Source organism: Macrotis lagotis, chromosome 1 (genome assembly GCF_037893015.1).
Source record: "Macrotis lagotis isolate mMagLag1 chromosome 1, bilby.v1.9.chrom.fasta, whole genome shotgun sequence".
In the NCBI taxonomy this organism is placed as follows: Eukaryota; Metazoa; Chordata; class Mammalia; order Peramelemorphia; family Peramelidae; genus Macrotis; species Macrotis lagotis.
This window is the reverse complement of record NC_133658.1, coordinates 514,887,352-514,910,133: the sequence shown is the minus strand read 5'-3', so window position 1 is coordinate 514,910,133 and position 22,782 is coordinate 514,887,352. Positions and strand designations below refer to the sequence as shown.

Sequence of the window (22,782 nt, the reverse complement as noted above, 5' to 3'; positions counted from 1 at the left end):
TAAAGATTTTATTTATTTTGAGTTTTACAATTTTTCCCCCAATCTTGCTTTCCTTCCTCCACAGGAGGCAATTTGCCAGTCTTTACATTGTTTCCATGGTATACATTGATCCAGATTGAATGTGATGAGAGAGAAAACATATCCCCAAGGAAGAAACAAAGTATAAGAGATAGCAAGATTACATAATAAGACATCAGTTTTTTTTCCCTAGGTCTTTCTTCAAACTCCACAATTCCTTTTTCTGGATACAGACGATAATTCTTCATTGCAGATAGCCCCAAATTGTCCCTGATTGCTGCACTAATGGAATGAACAAGTCCATCAAGGTTGATCATCGCTCCCATGTTGCTGTTAGGGTGTACAATATTTTTCTGGTTCTGTTCATCTTGTTCAGAATCAGTTCACACAAATCCCTCCAGGCTTCCCTGAGTTCCTATCCCTCCTTGTTTCTAATAGAACAATAGTGTTCCATGACATACATATACCACAGTTTGTTAAGCCATTCCTGAACTGAAGGATATTTACTTGATTTCCAATTCTTTGCCACCACAAACAGGGCTATGAATATGTTTGTACAAGTGATGTTTTTACCCTTTTTCATCATCTCTTCAGGGTATAGACCCAGTAGTGGTATTGCTGGATCAAAGGGTATGCACATTTTGTTGCCCTTTGGGCATAATTCCAAATTGTTGTCCAGAAAGTTTAGAAAAATTCACAGCTCCACCAACAATGTATTAAGTGTCCCAGATTTCCCACATCCCTTCCAACACTGATCACTGTCCTTTCTGGTCATATTGGCCAGTCTGAGAGGTGTGAGGTGATATCTCAGAGATGCTTTAATTTGCATTTTTCTAATAAGTAATGATTTAGAGGAATTTTCCATATGACTATGGATCGCTTTGATTTCCTCATCTATAAACTGTCTTTGCATATCTTTGACCATTTGTCAGTTGGGGAATGGCTTTTTTTTTTAAATTTGACTCAGTTCTTTGTATATTTTAGAAATGAGTCCTTTGTCAGAAATACTAGTTGTAAAGATTGTTTCCCAGTTTACTACATTTCTTTTGAAAAAGATTACAGTGATTTTGTCTGTGCAAAAGCTTTTTAATTTAATGTAATCAAAATCATCTAGTTTGTTTTTAGTGATGTTCTCCATCTCTTCATTGGTCACAAACTGCTTCCCTTTCCATAGATCTGACAGATAAACTATTCCTTGATTTATAGTTTTCTTATAATAGTTTTTTATGTCTAAGTCCTGTATTCATTTGGATCTTATCTTGCTATAGGGTTTAAGGTGTTAGTTTCTTCCATACTAACTTCCAATTTTCCCAGCAGTTTTTATCGAGGAGAGAGTTTTTATCCCAAAAGCTGGACTCTTTGGGTTTATTAAACAACAGATTACTATAATAATTTCCTGCTATTGCACCTAATCTATTCCACTGGTCCATCACTCTAATTCTTAGCCAATACCAGACAGTTTTGATAACTGATGCTTTATAGTATAATTTTAGATCTGGTAGGGCTAAGCCACCTCCTTCTGTACTTTTTAAAATTGAATCCCTGGAAAATTTTGACTTTTTATTTCTCCATATGAATTTACTTACAACTTTTTCTAACTCATTAAAGCATTTTTTTTTTTGAATTTTGATTGGTAGGGCACTAAACAGGTAGTTTACTTTTGGTACAATTGTCATTCTTATTATATTAGCACGACCTATCCATGAACAGTGGATACTTGCCCTGTTATGATTTTATTTGTGTGATAAGTGTTTTATAATTGTTTCCAAAAAGTTTCTCAGTCTGCTTTGGCAAATAGACTCCCAGGTATTTTATACTGTCTGTGGTTACTTTGAATGGGATTTCTCTTTCTAGCTCTTCCTGCTGTATCTTCCTAGTCATATATAGAAAAGTTGAGGATTCATGAGGGTTTATTTTATATCCTGTGACTTTGCTAAAGTTGCTAATCGTTTCCAGTAGTTTTTTAGATAATTTTTTTGGATTCTGTAGGTATACCATCATATCATCTGCAAAGAGTGAGAGTTTTGTTTCCTTTCCAATTCTGATTCCTTCAATTTCTTTTTCTTCTCTTATTGCTGAAGTTAAAATTTCTAATACAATATTGAATAGTAGTGGCGATAATGGGCATCCTTGTTTCACCCCTGATCTAACTGGGAATCCCTCTAGCCTATACCCATTGAATATAATGCTTGTTGATGGTTTCAGACAGATTATTCTAAGGAACAGTTCATTTATTTCTAAATTCCATAGTAATACTTTTAATCTTGATTCTATGGGATTTTCCCTAACAGTTATTCCAAATCTTCCCATCTCTTCAGATTTCCTACACCCCTCCCTCCAACCTAATCAGCAGAGGACTTTATCTCTGCTTTACTAAGAAAATATCAGATGCTCTCTGCCAAGTTTATCTCTCCAACTCCTCAGTTTAAATCCCCATTTCATAATCACTCATTTTCTCCTTTGCTCCAGGCTCTTAAGAGATGAGGCTTTTCTTTGCTAAGTTACATGTGTCCTTGATACTATCTCCTTCCATTTTCAACCCTTCTTCATCCATTGATTAATTTCCAACTACCTGAAACATGAATGGGTCTCCCTCTTTCACCTAATTGTCTCTTCCTCAAGCTATAATCTTATATATCTCTATCAAAGCCAAGATCCTAGAAAGGGTCATTAACAATTACTATGCTCAATTTTCTACCTCTATCTGGGTTTTAACTCTGCCACACTAGTGAAACTATTCTCTCCAGAGTTAACAATGATCTCTTATGTCTAATGATCTTTGCTGAAGTCTCATACTTTTTTCTTCATGTATCTTCCTGACCACTCCTTCTCAGTCACTTGCTATTACCCAGTAAGTGTGGGCATTATTCATCACGTCTCTATCTTGTGTCCTCTTTTTTTCCCCAGCTAATCATCGTATCCCTAGATAATCTAATCAATCATAAATTCAATGATCAATTTTATGCACAAAGTAACAAAACCTACAATGTAATCTGAATCCAGCTTCATATTATCAGCTACCTGATGGACATCTCAACCTGTAGGACACCTGTGGAAACTTAAAATCAGTATGTCCAAAACAGCACATTTTATTTATACTTCACCTATTCCCATGTCCATCTGCCCTCAAACTTTCCTTTTCATGGTACCATCATTCTTCCAAGTCATTCAAATTATCAACTTTGAATTTATCTCGTCTTCCTCATGCTCCTTATCCATTCAGCTGTCAAGTTTCTCTGTACTATTTATAGACTTTCTCTCCAATCTGTCCTTTATGTATTCAGTCAACAAATATTTATTACTAAGAATATTTTATGTGTTGAGTGATGAGGGCAAAGGAAAAATCCAGTCAAAGAACACTAAAAAATTTTAAAAGCTGAATGGGGTATAAGATGCCAGCTAGTTCATTCACACCTGTTTAAGAATCTGCCTACAATTTTTTAAAGTTTTTTTGCAAGGCAAACGGGGTTAAGTGCCTTGCCCAAGGCCACACAGCTAGGTAATTATTACGTGTCTGAGACCAGATTTGAACCCAGCTACTCCTGACTCCAGGGCCGGTGCTTTATCCACTACGCCACCTAGCTGTCCCTATCTGCCTACAATTTAAGGAGAGAATTCTCTTAGATGGGGAAGGGTGAAGGCTCAATTATGCCTAAGACAGTTAATGCAGAACAGTGGAAAGAGAATCAAACTTATTGTAGAAGAGGCATGGTTTTAAATCTCATCTCTGTATAACTGTGGCTATGTAATTTAACCTTTCTAAGTTTCCTGTTGCGGATAATACAAGTTGCAAAAACTACTTCACAGAGTCACATGGGAAGAAAAGTGCTTGAAGCAACATATAAATACAAGTTATTGCTTTTATTTATTGCATGTCCTTTGGAAAACAACGTTCTCCATAAATTATAATGTTGCACCATTTTATGCTGAAACTTGAACCAGAAAGATAAAGCAAGTGGCTTATAGTTACTGGGCAAGTCAGTTATAGAATCAGGAAGAGAATATGTATCTTAATCTAGCAACCTGTCTTCCAGAACATAAATGTTTCCCTTTAATGCATGGCAGAGAAATGAATTTAGATGTATATACTTTATGTCTGTATACTGCGGTAAAGAGTATACAGTGTTTAATTCTCTCTCTCTTTCAATTTCTTTTCTAAATATAATATATACATTAAGGGAACTGGAATTACTCTTCTCAAATATATGGCAGTATTTTATTTCTAGAAAATCTTATTTCAAAGATGAGAATTCCCACTGAAGCAATGTGATAAAAAGGAATTTCATACCTTATCAGATAATGCAACTCTAGAGAAGAATGACAACATATTTAATCTGATTTACTTTTTATCTCAATATTTTTAGCAATATACATCATGATCCACCCAAATCTTCTCATCCTGTGTGCCTCTTGTCCATATTTGCTTATAAATTATACAATTAGCACTTTATGCTCCTTGATGATTGGCTGTCCTCCTTTTCAAGTCATATCTACCTGATGATAATCTTTATGCAATTTTTACTGCTGAGTTCATTATTTGTAATGATGCCATCTCCTCACACTCACTCTGAATGTTTCTACTGTCCTTTTGGTGATCCATAACTTTAATTCCTTTGAATCTGTGCTATTTGCTGACACAGAATCAGGCAGTATGCATGAAAGTATACTGATGTTTGCCTTTGCAAGAAACAACTACCATAGACCCTTCATGAGAAGTCTGGGTCATTCAGAATACTCTGTACTCCCTACCTTCTTTGCAGAAGTGGAAGACTTGGTATGAAACACTACATATAATTAGTTGATGCACTGCTTAAATTTTTTGTTTTTTTCGTTCTTTGTAATAAGATAGAACTTTCTAGGAAAGGGTTGTAGAAAAGCACACTGAAGTAGAAAAACAAAAGGTTGTCAATAATTTTACCAAAAAAAAAGTTCTAACCACTGTATACTTTCTAGTCAATTCTCAGTTCAGTTTATTAGTTCATTATATAACCATAGCTTCTGTCCAGGATATACATATTGGTAGACTAAGTTTATGAAATGCCCATCTAACATAACATCATAGCTAAACTTTCTAAAATAAAGGAATGCCTTACCTGCTTGGTTTTTCCTGTGATAGGTCAAAAACTTTAAATGATTAAAGATTTCCAGTTGAAGGTTTGACAGTGTTCTGAGTCTTGATGACTTCAGTACATTATTCACAAAGAGAAGAATACAGAGGAAATATACCATTCACTGGGAATATCTGCTATTACATCTTTCAAGAAATCTTGTGTGATTTTGTCACATTCAAGTAGATTTCTTGCTGGAGGAAAGGTTTTAAGATGAACTTTTGTTCTAAAGAATCAATTTTTAATATAGTTAACCAATTAATAAGCAAAGAAAGACCCTTCTTTTTTATGAATGATTGTAAAAGTGGTTGATTATAGAATTTTGTTTATAACATCTGTCTAGTCTCATATGTTCATCAAGAATATTTTTTTTAAGTGAATTATTTTAGTTTTATTTAAGGCAATAGGGTTAAGTGACTTGCCAAAGGTCATACTGCTAAGGCAATTATTAAGGGTATGAGGTCAGGTTTGAACTCAGGTCCTCCTGATTTCAGGGATGGTGTACTATTCACTGCACCACCTAGCTGCCCCAAGAATATTTTCTTTTAGGTTTTTTGCAAGGCAGTGGGGTTAAGTGGCTTGCCCAAGGCCACACAGCTAGGTAATTATTAAGTGTCTGAGGCCAAATTTGAACTCACGTACTCCTGACTCTAGGGCTGGTGCTCTATCCACTGAGCAACCTAGCCACCCCCCCCTGAATATTTTTAATGAGGGTAAAGATAATGCTCAAAAAATTTTTATACAGGTAGATAAGTAGTTATTCATATTTCTGGTTACTTTTGGGGGGCTAGTAATGTCTGATTTTTTCCCCCAATGATGATTTAGCATCATATATTTTTCCTAAAAAACTAACTATACTTAAAAATTTGAAGACATGAAGTTAATCTGTTATTTAATATAACTAATAATTTCTACTACACTGTCTTAAAACTCTAGATTGTTAAATAGCTAGATTTATAGCAGTTTCAAGTGAATGACTCATTTGATAGCTCTTTAAATAAGTTAATGAGAAAATTCTTAGTCTCTAAGCATACTCTCAACACCATTATGACAGCAAAAGACATCTAAAGCAGAACCAAATGAAAATATCCTTATTTATAAACTATGAAAGATGTTAATGTCCCACATTTTACTAATTGGTAGCTTATTTGACTTTTAAAATGTAAGTCAGAGTAAAATACAGGAGACTAGTCATTTTATTAGTTTAATGGATCTTTTAAATGAAAGACTACCAAAAAAAGTTACTTTCCAAAAATCATAGCAATTTTGATAAATACAACTCTTCCAGAATACTATTTTTCAACTGGCATTGCTGTCTAGACTTTCATGATTTTGCTACTGAAATGGAAGTGAATATAAATTTCAATCCTCTTATATTCAATTATTCTATAGAGTTCAGTTAGTTTTATCATCTGAAGGAAGAAAAAGGATATAATAGATTCCCATAATGAAAAAGGGAACAAACCTCCATTTTAGCTATTAAAATCACTATACAATTTAAACTATCTATAGATATTTTCCATAGAACAAGTTGGATAATTAGGAGAGCCACTTTAACCTGTAGAATAAAGCAATATATACATCAAAGCTTTAATGGATCTTTGATCTCATTGATGTAGGTGGTTCCTTCTATTGAAACAGATCACATAATCCACTTTGTTCATTTCTAGGAAGTCCTTCTGATTCTTTCTCCAACATTAATCATTATTTACTATTTGCAAGTTCATTGCCTTAACCACATGCTCAAATAGATCTGGAAAGGATTTTATCCAACAATTCAAAAACTCTTCCAAGTGGTCAAGGAAGAATATATATATAGGTTACAGATCTTATTGTTAATAGCCAGAATTTTGCTGAATGCTAAACTAAGGCTAAATTCAGAAGAAAACATTTTAAGAGAATTAAACTATAAAATAATGAGCAGCATAAAATAGGGAGAAGTAGTAGAGGGTAACTCAGTTAAATTAGTTTTTTAAAAAGTTTACTGAAACATTCAATAAAACTTATTTTCACATGAGGATGAAAATGGAATAAGGGCACATACATTCAAGCAAGTAGGGACAAAATTATGTTTTGAGGATTGAGACCCAAAGTATTTGAAAAGGAGATATGAAAGGTATGAAATTAGCTTTGAACTTTATTAATTTAACAAAAAAAAAGTGCCTGAGAAAACAACTACTGACTCACACATCATTCCTATCTATATACATTTTTATAAAAGTTATCTATATATAATGGAAAGCAACTTTGATGAGGTTGTTTGTAGCAAATAGGCAGGCTTCTGCAAGTAGTATGTCATAGCAGACCATATGGAATCCATAAATGACTAAAAGAAAAATATTCCACTGTTCTTGCTATTTGTTGATTATTTTAAAAAAAGTATTTTGATTTGGAAAAGAAAAATGACATCTTAAAAATTCTCTTTTTATATGTCTATCATTATAAAAAGTATTCAAGATTGCTTGAAAAAAATAGAAGAACAGATATGACCTTGTTTGATAATCTGTTAATCATAAATATAAGGAGACATTAAACAGAGGGACAAATGCTTGAAAAACATGTTTACCACTTCCATGAAGGAGGATCCAGCAGAGTCCAAGGTGACTTCCACTGCTTGTGGAAGAAACTGTGTTGTTTGCGTAAAGCTCTGAAACAGAATCTCCTTGAAGAGATCTCTGAACACTCCCAACATATATGTTCACAGAAAAATTATGTCCACAGAAAAATCCAGGTGAATTAAAAAAAATTAACTGCCCAGATTACAAAGTATAGTTAGGTGGGCAATCTATAGAATAGGGCATACAACAGGGACAAACAGCTTAAATGGATGACTCTGGTCTATAATCAAACACTTGCCTTGTGGAAATTACAAAGCTCCTTTAATGATCTCAAATGTCTCCCAGAAATCACTACAGAATCAGAGGAATTAAAAATGAACATCACAAATTGAGTAATGAAGAAGTATGTGGTGGATGTGAGCAGGCTGCACATATAACAAATAAGGAAATTTGATGGAGAACTAGATCAAAGTATCATGAGGGAAACAGATAATAGAAAAAGATGATGGGTTGGTTACATGACAAAGCAGAGGAATAACTGGTGGATAGTTGATATATTGATTGTATCTTTGCAATGTCAAGAGAAAGCAGAAAAGTTACCAGCACTGTGGGTGGTTGAAATCTGGAAGACTTATGGGTAGGAATAGGAGAAAATAGTTACAAAAGATGGGAAGGCTTGCAATCTCCATCCTTTATTGAAAGATATAACCAATCAGATCTATTTTAGTATTTGAGTATAGGATAAAATAAATATCAAGAAATGAAACCTGGTATATTGAATTTTCTGAGAATTGCTATAAATAAGAATGTGCAATGTGGTGATTATATTTACAGCATAGTTAATACTAGAATATAAACTACACTTTTGTAAGTAAATAAGAATAAGAAAGCAGGTCTGAAAAGGTATATAAAAGCAAGCATAAGTGATATACGTCATTCAGAACACAAAAAAAGTCTAAAGGTAATTAAGTTTAAAAAGTCTGAGATGAAGAATAAGTACAATTATATGGGATCAAAATTTCCAATGTAGCTTAACTGTAAAAATAGTAATCAATAAAAGTGAATGCTTTGCTTTAAAATGCTAAACCATAACCAGTAATGATTTAATCTTTTTTATGTATATCCTTATTGTTATACAAGTTAACTTTGACATTTAACTGGAGGAGGTAGGTTTTATCTTCAGGTTCCCAATGTTTTAGACTGGGGCGACAGAGATGGAAGTAGTGGGGTGGGGGATGAGATAGACACTTAAAAGATACTTTAATCAGAACAAAACTGGAAACAAAGGAAAAATTCATTTCTAACAAATTCCAAGGTACTGTTAAAAACCCTTTATTCAAGAATTCTGTTTGAATATCTTTATAAGTAGATGGAGTTCAGAAATCCATTGGTTACACAAACAACTTTGGTGTAAAGGCACTGTTTGCAAAAAATCTGATTCCCACTGTAGCTTTGTCTATACCTCTAAACCCAAAGAGTTGAAACCTACTTTGGAGTCTAATGGTTCATACTCTGAAAAAGTCAGGTTTTATGAGCACTTCATATTATGTGAAAGATCCACTTTAATAAGATGTGATTTCAGGAGCATAGATAAATTTTACATGAAAAAATAACCAAGCAAGCAAAAAGTGTGAATTTTTTTTATCTGCAAATTGAAGTCAATAGAATAATACATAATAGAATGGATAGTAAGGAAAGAGACTAGGGAAGTACTATGTAAATCCCATCATAAGACTGTCTTCTTTTCCTATAAACAAGGGTGATACTACTCAGAAAAAAAATAAGATTTTAGTTGGCCAAATGCTTATTTTTAACAAAGATATACATGTATGATACAATTCTGTTGACTTTGCTAAAGAAAATTACTGAGTTTGTGGATTCCTGTGAAATTTGATCAATAAGTAAACTTAAAAAGACAGAGTAATTTAAAAATAATTCAACAGCAAATTTTTAACTTTTGTGGAAAATCAATATTTCATTTACCTTATATTTTCCTTTAATAATGCCTTCAAACAATCTTTCCTTGGTTCCGTAAAAAGGCAAACAACCACTTAGCAGAATAAAAAGGATCACCCCACAACCCCAGACATCTACAGGTTTCCCATAGGGCTCTCTTTTTACCACTTCTGGGGCCATAAAATGAGGTGTTCCTACACGTCCTATGAGGAAAAACAAGCAAAAGGTAAGGTGGTTTTTACCAAACTCAAAATTATCAGAGCAATAAATAATACAACAATCAAACAAGTTTTTATACCATTATTATTTTTCTCCTTTTATAAATATAGTTTATCAAAGTTGAAAATTATTCCTTTTTTATCTTTTGAAAGCAATGTAATCTCTGAAGGCAAAGATCTTATCTTTTCCTCTTCTGGTATCTCCAATATAATCTAAGATAATTCTAATACAAATAGGTATAATTTTCAAAAACCAAGATTTTAAGATATGAAATAAACTGTTAACTATATAGTGTGCATTAGAAAATTATAGATTTATAACTACATAGTGTGCATTAGAAGATTATTGTTCTAGGAAAAATCATGAATTTTGCCAGAATTCTCTTTCAGGATTTTAGACTTTTTAAAAAAAAATCATCATGTAAAGCCTCTTTCTCATCTCACTCCCTCAGGGATCCAGTGTTCTTATGTTCCCCCTTAAAACATTTTTTAAAAAAGAATTCATATTAAGTTCTTCATAACTAGTTGTATTTTTGGGGGGGCATTTTCAATTTAGTAGGGATTCAAGTAATGAATGAAAGAAATGAAATATTAATGGTGAAAATCTCATTCATTGTCATGAGTGTGTACTATTCTGCATAGTGGGGACTTCGCATTCTTTAATCTCTGAAACCATATTGTGAAGGTAATCAGCTGCCTATAAAGGCATAAAAATAATCCTAATACAAACTAGACCTTCAACTATTATTTGAGATGGAAATAGAAAAGTTCAAGGTCAAATGGGATGAAACTATGATATTTAAAGTTTGAAGTCTGGCAATTACATACTAGAAAGGGGTTCAAAATATTGTCTCACTAAAATGGTAGTAATGGAAAGACTATATTATAATAAGGCTCATATGATCACTAATTCAACTGAAACATTTATAAAGTGCCTTTTATGTTTAAATGCATTAGACTAGGTGTCAGAGATACAGACACCATTTATTCCACAACATTTATTGAGCACCTACTTTGTACAAAGCAATACACTGGGAATATAAAGACCTCAAGCTTACATTCTATATTAAGTGTCAACTTAATGGGACCCAGGTAATTCCTGAGAGAGCTGGCACCTGGATGGATCTTTGAAGGAATCTAAAAATATGTAATAGACAGAAATGAGAAGAGCACACATTCTAGGTTAGAAATGGAGGCAGCAGATGGAACTTCTTTAAGAAGATACTGAACTGCAGGAATTTATCATGTACACAAAAAAATATGACAGGCAAAGGGCTACTATTGACAAAACATACTAAAGGAATCTGAGGAGGGAGAAGTCAATAATATTTTGCTGGTGAAGTCTTCATGACTGAAATAGCCATGGATACCTAATGAAGAAGGAAGTGTTTAAAAGAGGTGAAGGGAGTGTACAGGGGGCAGTTGGCATCAAAATTTAGATCTGAGACAGAAAAGAATGAAGGCAGGACTGTGCAAGCAAGTGGGATACGTTGGCTTAAAGATAGCAGTGAAAGGAATGGAATGAGCTGAGAGAGGTTGTTTAAGTATTTAAAATGGTGTGCTGAAGGTTTTGTTTGTTTTTAATTTTAGGAGCAAAATCAAGTCCTTAAATGTTTTTGAACAGAACAGATAATGTATTATGATGATTGCTTTAGCAGTTATGAGAAGGAGGGACTGAAGTGAGGTGTGAATGAAGATAGGGAGAAAGTTTAAACAATTAAATTTAAAAAAAATTGATGTGTTAGACAATGAGAAATGGTAACAGTAATATGAACTGATAAAAGGAAGATGCAAGAAAGTGAAAAGGCATAGAAGGATATAAAGAAACTTTGACAGATGGTGAAAGGTGTTGTACTAAATGAATCTCATTCTAAACTAGATTATAGTGAGGCTCATTATAATCCTGTGTAGAATGTACCAATTTCAATTTCTGCTTTTAAATTAGGATTCTTTTAGATTTGGGGATAGTTAAATTAAATAAATATTTATTAGTTTATGCTAAATCCTAAATTATACAGCATTACTGTACTTGAGTACAGAAATATATATTTTCTTATTTGATGAAAAATCATTGTTTAGATTAAAATCATGAATGATAAAGTAGCTGCTTGGAATGATAATCTTAAAATAAGGACCGTGTACTTGCTCTCAGATTTACAAGGCATTAAACTAATAATATTAGCATTTGTATTTCAAAAGACATATGCAATTAGGGAATTTAAAGTAGAATTAAAACCCAGAACAAGGTTAGAGTGATAGAATTATGAATCTTGTAACACCAATTATAAAAGACAAGATGAAATTATTATTAATAGGTTTAAAATAGAGTCTACAAACCAAAATCTTATAGGTACACTATACTATGGGAAAATATGACCCTCCTATTAGTAGTACCAGGGATCAGCCTTTTAGAGGAATAAGCACCTAATAATGCTTTTATCTGCTCTATTCCTAATCTTGTAACCAAAAAAAGTAAATACTTCAGCACACAGGAGCTAGAGAGTTAAGTCTCCTCCCACTCTAATCACTGTGTATTTATTTTGTATGGCTTCTGCATTTACTTACCTCTAAATATGTATAATAAGTTCCTTGCTGGGAATGGCTGATTTATTTTTTATTTTTATCTTCAGTACTTAACATAGTGGTTGGCATACATTAGGCATCTAAAAAATGTTTGTTGACACATTGCCTGGTACACAGTATGTGATTAATGAATGTCACTTGCCCACCAATACAAATTATGATTGATCTTAAGAAATCAAGCTAATTGCCAGACCAAAAAGTTAATGAAGCAGGTGGCTGAACAGACTTCACAGACTTTCAGAGCTGAGAGAGATTTAAAAATCCAACCAAACAGTTGAAACTAAAATGAGAATCATAAAATAAGACTGTTTTCAGGAAAGAAAATTTCATTTGAAAATAAAATTTAAATTCAACAAAACTTATAAATTCATCAAAAAGTCTTAAAAGTACTCAAAAAATCAGTTTATTCAGCTTGATTATGGTTAGGGATGATCATAACGTATGATCTCTAAGTTCCTTCTTTTAGAACTTAAGATTTTTGATAACTTAGCTTTTTAGTACATTATTTACATAATATTATACGTTGAAGAAATGAAGTAAGACTAAGATATTATATATAAAAAATGGACACAAATTGGATGAAGAAAAGGTACTCTGAACTAGCAAAGTATAATTCCTATGTACATCTCATTTGGAAAGGCATTTCATTCCTCTACATGTTTTACTTTGATGTCAATAATTTAAACAAGTGTTAGTTTAAGGAAAAAAAATGATTTGCCTTTCCCAGAAGAAATTTACATTTAATAATCTCTCATTATTGTCTGTCTGTTCGACTTCGTTCCCTATTGAAATAATTTAATATAAATAAACAATAATTTAATATGAAATATTTTAATAAATTTATATTAAAATATTATATTCTACTTTGTACTAGCAAAAAGTATCAGGAGATTTTTCCTCATATTGAGCAAGAATTTGCCTTCCTTTCTGAAACTTCTATTCATTGCTCCTATTTTTGTCCTCTGGGTCAAAAATAAGAAACACAAAATCTTATTTCCTTTCCACATGACAAATACTCCAAATCTTTGAAGGCAGCTATTACATCACTTCCTCACTCCATTACTTCAGAATAATCTTCACTTCTTTCAATAGAACCTCAAGGCATTTTTAAAATTCTCCCCTTGGACCTTATTTTGGGAACTTTTCTTAGATACACTTAAACTCCATCCTTAAAATGTAGAAATTAAACCAAATAGTGCAGATGTGAGGTCACCACAATATTATCATCTCAGTTGCTCAAAAATATATATTTGTTTCACTGTAGTACAAGATAGAAATTGCTTTTATCTACTGCCATAGGACAAACATGATTCATATTGAGCTCCTACTTTATAAAAATCCTTCCAGTATTCTTCACACTATCTTTTGACTAGTCAAGTCTTCTCCATCTTTGTATAGTATGGCTTGATTATTTATATGTATACAATACTAAATTTCAGGTTTCTAAAGAATACTGTAGGAAGAATAGGAAAAGAGAGGAGAATTTTAAATGGATATGAAGAAAACTGTAGGTGACTTGAAGGTATTTGGACTAGTGAAGCAGGACAAAGTTTGAATCTGGGAAGGAAAATTTGAAAGAAATTGAGGAAATTTAAAGGAAAATAATTTCAAGACTTAAATACTCATCAAACTTTACTTGAAACCAGAAGAGCAATACTGAAATTAAAGGAGACTATAAAAAGAATTAAGAAAGATTAAGGAAAACCTAGGAAGATTAAGAAGTAAAATCCAAAGAAGACTCAAGATAGAAAAGGAGAAAATACTGACCAGAAAAGTCAAGATAAATTTTTTAAAAAAGTAACTGGAAGTAAAGCAAAGAGTGAATTTGTGAATGAACAAACAGGTTACTTTAAAGCTGAAGGGAAGGTGGGTGTAATTGTTTGAAATCAGTGTTTATGCTAAGAAAAGAGAGTAGGGCTGTCAACTTATTAAGAAGTCATAATGGGGTCAGCTAGGTGGTGCAGTGGATAAAGCACTGGCCCTGGAGTCAGGAGGACCTGAGTTCAAATATGGTCTCAGACACTTAATTGCCTAGCTGTGTGATCTTGGGCAAGTCATTTAACCCCATTGCCTTATAAAAAAATAAAAATAAATAAAAATACCTTCAAAAAAAAGGGCATAATTGGCTGTTAAAAGTTTTACTCAAGTGTATAGGTCAGAATGTAAGCTCTCTAAAACAATTAAAAAAAACAAAAACAAAAGTTGAAAAACTTCACTCAGTACAAAGAGAAGGGGAAATTGTTTAGTGACTTGCATGAGCATGTTTGTATTTTATGCCAGAGAGGTAACTGTTACAAGTGAAGACTGATCTTTCTATGGCTGGGAGGAGAAAGTGAAAGAGGGTGGGGGTGAAGGGGGGGAGAGGAGATATGTGGAAGAAGGGAGGTAGATCAAGGAAAGGAAAAGGAGAGATGCATAATTTGAACATAACGCCAGACCTGAGGCTCTTTTTTGAAGATGGGAACTCTCAAGAAGTAATTACTTACCCTTCAAATAATGATGCAGCATAAGAGTATGAGATCATTTAGTCAAAGTATCAAAGGTAAGTAGAAAAAGAATCAAAGAGCAGTAATATAGTTTAGTGAATTCCTGGCTCAGAGATACTCAGGTCAATATTTAACAACAGAGGTCTACAGTCTCCCCAGGGCATGTACATATGACAATGGCAGACAACCTCTTTCAAAAGAGATGACAATTACTCTTTTCTGTTTATCCACACTGACGCAAATACCACTGCAGAAGAAAACTAAAAAAGCATTGCCAATGATTACTGAATCTTGAGAAAGAAAATGAAGGGCACAGGGGCACAGGTTGTATTTTCCTCACTTTTATCTACTGAAGCAAGGGATGATGAAGAGAAATACTAATTTGCAGTCTCCAAACCTGAGTTAAAAGTATAACTAATAAAAGCTGCTAAGAATGCATTTGTCAAATAGTCTTGCAAATCTAAATTTCGTGTTTAAAATTAAAAAAGAGAGTGGGAAAAGATTGCCTTCAAAATTAGATAGAGAAAGTAGCACAACAGGATCAAAGAAATCAACTTTACAAGAACAAGATTGGGGAGGTATAGCTAGGGAGTTATTTTGGAGAAAAAGAAGACTGAAGGGGTAGCAGTATGATATGGTAGCAAAAAAGTTAATATAATCTTGGCCTGCATTTCTAGACAAAAGGAAGTGATAGTTTGCCTGTATTCTGTTCATATAAAATCTTATCTTAAGTACTTTTGTTTGAAGTTCTGGGAACTCTACTTTAAGAAGGATATTGATAAGATGGACAGTATCCAGAAGAGGGCAACCAGATAAGTGAAAGGCCTTAAGAGACTTCCAGTTGAAGTAGTGCCTTGCAGAAAGATTAATCAGAAGGAACAAGAATTTGAAGATCTATCATGTAAAGGAGAGATGAGACTAAATTTTTTGGGCCCCAAGAGCAATGAGTAGAAGGTAAGAAAGCACATTTAGCCCTGATATCAGGAAAATATCCTTAATAATTAAGGCTATCCAGGAGTGTAATGGGTCGTCTGGGGAGATTGGTATGTTCACTCCTTGTTGGTATTCAAGCAAAGGCTAGAATGGTGACTTGTTGGATATGTTATGAGGATTCTTTTCATGGACATGTTGGATTAGATGGCTGCTAAGATCACTTCCAATTCTTGAATTCTGTGGCTCTACGACAATTTATCTTTTTTAGATTTTAGCCCATCATTTCAGGTTGTTAAGATATTTTTGGTTTATAAATCCAACATATTACTCACTCCTTCAACTTTTGTGTTACCTTAAAATTTGAGAATGCCATCTTTTCTTTCATATTAGTCTCTGATAAAAAATGTCAAACAGAACATTGCAGAGGACAGAACTCTGAAGCACTTTAGAGACATCACTCTAGGCTTCCATTAAAGTGAAAAGAACACTATAAACAAAAGTACAGAGTTGAGAAGGAATAGAAGTAACTGCTCAGATCACACTATATAGAGCTGGTTAAGGAGGAGCACAAGCTGTATGAAGTGGAAGAGTATGCTATAAGCTTAGAAAGGTCTTTTGGGGTCAGGTTGTGAGGTCTTTTCAAAGTATGACTAACCATTTTGAGTTTTATTAGGTAAAGGGAGCTAGTAAACATTTTTTCAGCAAGAGAATTAAGTAATCAGAGTTGTGTGTATAGGAAATTAATATGGCAATGCTGTGCAGTTTGTACTGGAAGAGAAAACAGACCAGGGACAAGGACATCAGTTAGCAGATAATTTTAATGAATGGTCAATGAAATTTTTTTGAAAAAAAAAGTAACAAGATAAAAAGAACAGGAATGGCACAATCTAAGTATAATAAAGAGGATTAGTTTGAAATTGATGATAGGGAAGATCAAAGGTAGACCTGGTAATGAAGATTTCTGCTAGGGTGATTGCATTGGGTATAGAGAGAAATGGATAAGTCAGGGCTGGAGGTAGCGCATAAGATAAAGAATTTAGAGACCAAAGAAAAATTATTAGAATATTTAGCATAACTCTTCCGAGAATGCAACTGGGACCCAGAAAAGTTAAGCGATTTTTGGAGTCAGAAGTGGCAGAGCAGGATGTGAATCCAGGTTTTGACTCCAAATCAAATGTTCTTTCCACTGTACTACACAATCCATAATATTTGAGAGTTCTTTGTATAGAGGTGATTGTTGTAGCCCTGTGATAATGAAGGAGCTTCCTGAGGGGAAACCATGTTGTGAAACTACATTGAAATTAAGATTAAATACATTGAAATTAAGGACCCCAGAAATAAGTAAAATGCATGAGATTTATGTTCATTGACTGTGATACTTATTTTAATTGATTAGTTTTACAATTTTAATTGACTGATTTAAGTAATTAGATTTAATTAATTTTCTTGCTTACTTTCAGATTCTTGACACCCTTTTAAGTGTTGGAATTTGCCAGATGGGTGGATCTGAATAGATGAAACATTACTGTGTTAAAACTGCTTATGGATTTCTATACTGAATAACCCTAAGAGACAATTCTTTGTGCCTGAAGATAGCTAGATTTCAAATATTCAAATAAATATGAACTATTTTTTAAAGCAATGAAAAATTATTAATACCAAAGTATACAATTCTCTAATATTTTAGAAGTTCACTATAAAAATTTTTATTTTTATACAATCTCAGATTGTATTTAAAAATTTTTTTTTCATACAAGACATTATAATAATGTATCTTGAAGATGGGTTAACCATCAGGAAGTTCTTCAGGCTTATATGTAAAGAAGTGAATACTGAAAAAAGGTAATTTGGACACATGCAGCACATAGTTATCAAGCAGGATTTCAAGAAATTTAGCAAATAAATGAACACAGAGAAATACACAAATGATTAAGAAAATCAGTTAATTACATGCAATAATTATCACATAAAACAGAATGGGGGGATTTTTTTTTGGTTATTAACTGAAAGTTGACCTACATTGAGAAAAACCAGAAGTCTATCTACAATGTTTTGTTATAATGTGTGAAGACATTTGTGGTTTCTTTCTAATATTCTGGAGGCATCATTAGTAATTAGTATACTGGTATACAAATGAATAATTCTATTCTTAGACCACGGTTTAATACATATTTACTTAACAAAAGTGCTAGAATGAAGGCAAAATAGCAAATGTCATAGTTTTTTGTCAGCTTCCTCTGAAACTAGATTGAACATTTTCTTAGACAGGAATAAAATACTTGTTTACTCCAGGTTTTCATGTAGCTGGCCTAACTGAGGGATAAACACCATTCTGTCTATCTTCTTTATTAGGATGTAATACTCAAGCTTCTGTAAGTGATGTGAGGTCATCATTTGCTCACTAGCTATTGGATCAACTGAATCTGTATTCAGACTTCAGTAATCCACGTTCAGAATACAACCTGAAACACTAAAGGGCTTAAAAGGAATTTACATGATTTGGGAAAACTGAGTTCAGAAAGAATTACTTCTAATTATACATTCTACATCTCAGAAGATGGCGAACACTAACACTGCTTTGCTGATTAAATTACAATGAGTTCTATTAAGTGAAATATGATGCATCAAAAAATCCTTCACCAATTTCTGCCCATGTGAAACTTGTTCTCTAGAATGAAAACTTGCTGTTTTGTTAGAACTATCTGTACTAACTGGGTTTGAATGTAAGAAAATTTTCAAATGTGACATGACAGTATTACAAAGGCTGTTGTGTTGTTTCCTCTTTTCTCTTTTTCAGAGGGGGATTTAAGGAAATTTGGGAGTAGCTACTAAAGACTGCATAAGAATACTGGTTCTTATAATTGGCAATGACCAATTGTGCTAATGATTCATTTTTATAGGTAGATGTCCTTGCTTCCTTCAGTCATTGGAAGACTGACAATTGCAAGAAAAAGGAGTTGAGGAAAAGTGCAGAGTTAAAGGAGGAAAAAATTAAAAAGGGAAATCAGTTGACAAGAATAAATGAAAATTGTAAGCTGTGCAACTACAAAAAAATCTTCTATGTCTTTATTTCAAATGTAACTTCTTTTACAAGCCTTTCTTTCTCTATATGTATGTGTGTATGCATCTTTTCCTTTGAATTTGCATTTCCTGGACATACAGAGATAGATGGTATAGAAAGAAATTAGCTTAAAGAAGAAACTTTAAGTTCAAAAACTGCTACAGAAAATGCCCAATAAATGAATGCTTATTGTGGAATGTGAACTTGCTATTGTTTAATTATATCGGTCCTGTCTGACTCTTCATGACTTTTTTTTGGCAATGTTAACACTTGATATGCCATTGCCATTTCCAGTTCACTTTTAGATGATGAAATTGATTCAGTTAACTAACTTGTCCAGTGTCACACAACTAGTAAGTAAGGTTGAATTTGAACTCAGATCTTCCTGACTCCAGGCCCAATGCTCTCTCCACTGTGCCACCTTGCTGTTCAGTTAAGTTGTAGAATGTTGGAGGACATTCAGCAACCATGTGGTTTATGACTTTTTAAAACTACTTTTTTTTTTTTTTAAAGTTTTTGCTAGGCAATGGGGTTAAGTGGCTTGCCCAAGGCCATACAGCTAGGTAATTATTAAGTGTATGAGAGTGGATTTGAACCCAGGTACTCCTGACTCCAGGGCTGGTGCTTTATCCACTATGCCACCTAGCTGCCCCTAAAACTACTTTCTCAATGAAAATGCCACCAGTAGGAAAATCCTGGTGATCTGATTAAGAAAAGATCTCTGCCCTCAAAGAACTTTCATTTTTATTGGGGGAACCACAATTATCACATTTAGAACTGCAAGTTTATAGGCATTTATTTTATTTAATTATTAGGGAATGAAGTATAGAGAATGGGAGGGAGTCAGAAATCCTGAGGCTGGATCAATATTGGCTTAAGGGATTGATAATTGATAGAAAGTGGCATAATTTTTAAAGTTTTTTTTTTTTTTTAACTTACCTCCGGCAACAAGTCCAGACTCGCCTAACTGAATGGCTACTCCAAAGCCCCCAAGTTTAACAGGTGCAGAGTTTTCTTTTGATGCAAGGAGGACACAATGTGGCTAAAAAGAAAATGATAAAAAAAAAAGGATTATCTTTCAGATTTCAATACATTTTGCTCACAGAATTGAGTGAAATAACGGACTACTAGCAAGTTCAAATTCTCATATAAAGAATTCATCTTTTCCTTTGTAGTGGCCATTGATCTTCCCATACTTAAGATTTTCATTACTTGCTATATTTTCTGAGGACTTGCCTGTCATAGTTCAGATTCTTCAGGATTTCTCTGCTTCCAGTATTAGGATCACTGTGTAACTAATTTGAAATCACAGACATTCATGAAAGGCAGTCAACTTTTCTGCCTTTCCACACAACACCCTTGCCTTTGGGTGATATTTTAGAATCTTAAAATAATAATATACTTCATTTTTCCAGTCAAAATATTTCTTGAAATTCCATCACTTGCTAGAATTTGGTATAAAGTATAATTTTTGGTGGCCCAATTTTATAAAAATATCCCTTCTAAATGGGAAGATAAAAGTGGTAGCTTTTCATTCTTTCCTTTGCTGTAACCCCAAGCATAAAGCATTAAACTTTAGTACAAAGATATGATTACACACATATACATACACATATAAAATATACATAAACAATTAACTAGACTAGTCAATAATTTTAGCTTTGATTGATAATCAATTTTTTATTTTATATGGAATAACTTTTATAGCCACTTAGATTTATAATATTTCTATAAGTAGAAAATGGAAAAAAGGATGTCTTATTGACAAAACAAAGAACCCTACAAGTTATTGAGACAGAAAAAGGAACATTAAAGAAGAAGCTGTAATAACTTTCTAAAAAGAAACCCAAACAAAAGGGAAGGTAGTATGTAGGAAAGAGAAAAATCTGAAAAGCCAAATAAGGGGAAAAAAAAGGTAATATGCAAATGACAAAAGGGAAACATATTCTTTAGACTCAACAGGAAGGAGAGGGTAACAGCCTTTTATTACATAATAAACACAATAATAAAAACAGCCAACATTTATATACCATTCTACAAACATTTCATTTTATCCTCCTAACATCCTAGGGAGGTAGCACTGCTATAATCATTTCAATTTATCATGGTTCATCTTTTTCTTTGTTTATAGGAAAAAAGAAAAAAAAAAGAATTTCTTAGGCATCTATGTTCCAGGCACCATGCTCAGGGCTCACTTATCTCATTTGCTCCTTACCACAATGCTAGGTTGGTATTATTAGCCCCATTTTGTTTTTGAAGAAACTGAGATACACAGAGGTTAAGTGACTCTTCAGGGTCACTCAGCTATCTAAGTAACTAAGGCCAGGTCTGAATTCAGGTCTTGTTGATCCAATGTTCCTTTAACTGCTGCCACTAATCGAAAGATAAATACCAAGAATGCATTAAACCAAATAGGATAATGAGTTCATTTTCTATTTTCTAAGTCTATTTTAATTCTTCCTTTCACTCCTAAAAATTGAGGAAGAGTAGAAGGGAGGAATGAAAAGTAGTACAGCCAAAGTGAAATTTTTCCTTTCTTTCCTGGTAGTGGCATTACCTACTACTTTTATCAGTCTGTCAGCAACATCTATTGCTGGGTTTCTTACCAGCTGGTATTTTAGGGACTGGTTACACTACTACTGGAAGATTCAATGCAAGTGCAGGTAGCATTATGGCAGTTGGGCAGTGTAGTAGGTAAAACAACATACTCTGGATTAGAGAAATGTTGGCACTTAACCCCTCTCTGCCCCAGATTCCTCATCTGTAAAATAATGATAACAGTACCAATTCCTCAGGGTTGTTGTGAAGATCAAATGAGATAATATGTATAAAAAGTTTTGCAAAACTTAAGTCACTATAGAAATAATAGCCATGATTATTACTGTGCCAAGAGTATATGAGAGGTGGGGGGAAGGTCAGGTGGAATCTTTCCCTTCTGGAGTTATTCTCTAGAAAATATGTAATATCTGTAAATTGCTTAGCACAGAACCTGGCCCACTATAGGTATTTAATAAATGCTTGTGCTTCCCCTTGTTTCATGGGATACTAAAGCATATAAATAAATAAATAAAATAAACTAGAGAATCAACTGTCTGTCAGACAAAGGCCAGCAAATGCTTTGTCCATGACAGCACTTTCTGAATGATCAATTCATTTCAGTGGGTGTCACTATCAAAGGTTGGAAGGTTCCTAATGAAGGATGTGAGGGAATAGGAGAAAAAAAGACTGAGGGAAAACAAAAACTAACAAGGGAGGAGAGGAAAACAAAAGATGGGGAGAGGCAACATAGATTTTAGGTAGACTAGAAAAAGAGCTATGCTGGAGGGAAAGGAAAAATAACAAGTGTAAAAAGTGTTTATTCTTACTGGGTCCTGTGTGAAACACTTCATAACAATCAGGAGGTAGGTGCTAGTCACTTTATAGCTGGAGAAATAAAAGCTTAGCACACTACTTGGCATATAGTAGGCACTTATTATGTGAGTAGTTCAGGGTCACATAGCTAGCAAGTGTCCAAGGCCTGAACAAGATTAACACTACTTTTACTCAAAGTCTGATGATTCCAATCTAAAAGCATCACAGAAACTAGCATTCCTACTACAAAGCCACTGTTAAAAACCAAGACCTTGAGAAGATAGAAGTCAAGTGAAGATGAGAAACAGCAATATTATGTTAAAAAGGGGAAGACATAAAAATTTTCAATATGAAATGTAGTTTATCCACTAGGAAAAACTGGTGATAGCTTTTTAAAAATAAAATCTAGTTTCTCCTTTCCATTTTTCAACTTTGCGTAGTTGGGTCTCCTGATAAGCTTTCATGAATACTTGCTAGGATGATTGCTACCTTGGAACTGTGAAGAGATCT

At 33.3% G+C, this 22,782-nt stretch overlaps 1 protein-coding gene across 12 annotated transcripts in view; it reads right to left on the bottom strand.

Moving 5' to 3' along the window:
* The window catches only part of CASK (calcium/calmodulin dependent serine protein kinase), a 466,034-nt gene that overhangs the window by 144,010 nt on the left and 299,242 nt on the right, over positions 1 to 22,782 (bottom strand). For all 12 annotated transcript variants that reach the window (XM_074214148.1, XM_074214150.1, XM_074214151.1 and 9 more), the window contains 2 exons: positions 19,861 to 19,963; positions 9,668 to 9,843 (listed from right to left, as the gene is read on the bottom strand). In XM_074214148.1, coding sequence (XP_074070249.1) covers positions 9,668 to 9,843; positions 19,861 to 19,963 — 279 coding nt within the window. The remainder of the gene's footprint in view (positions 1 to 9,667; positions 9,844 to 19,860; positions 19,964 to 22,782) is intronic.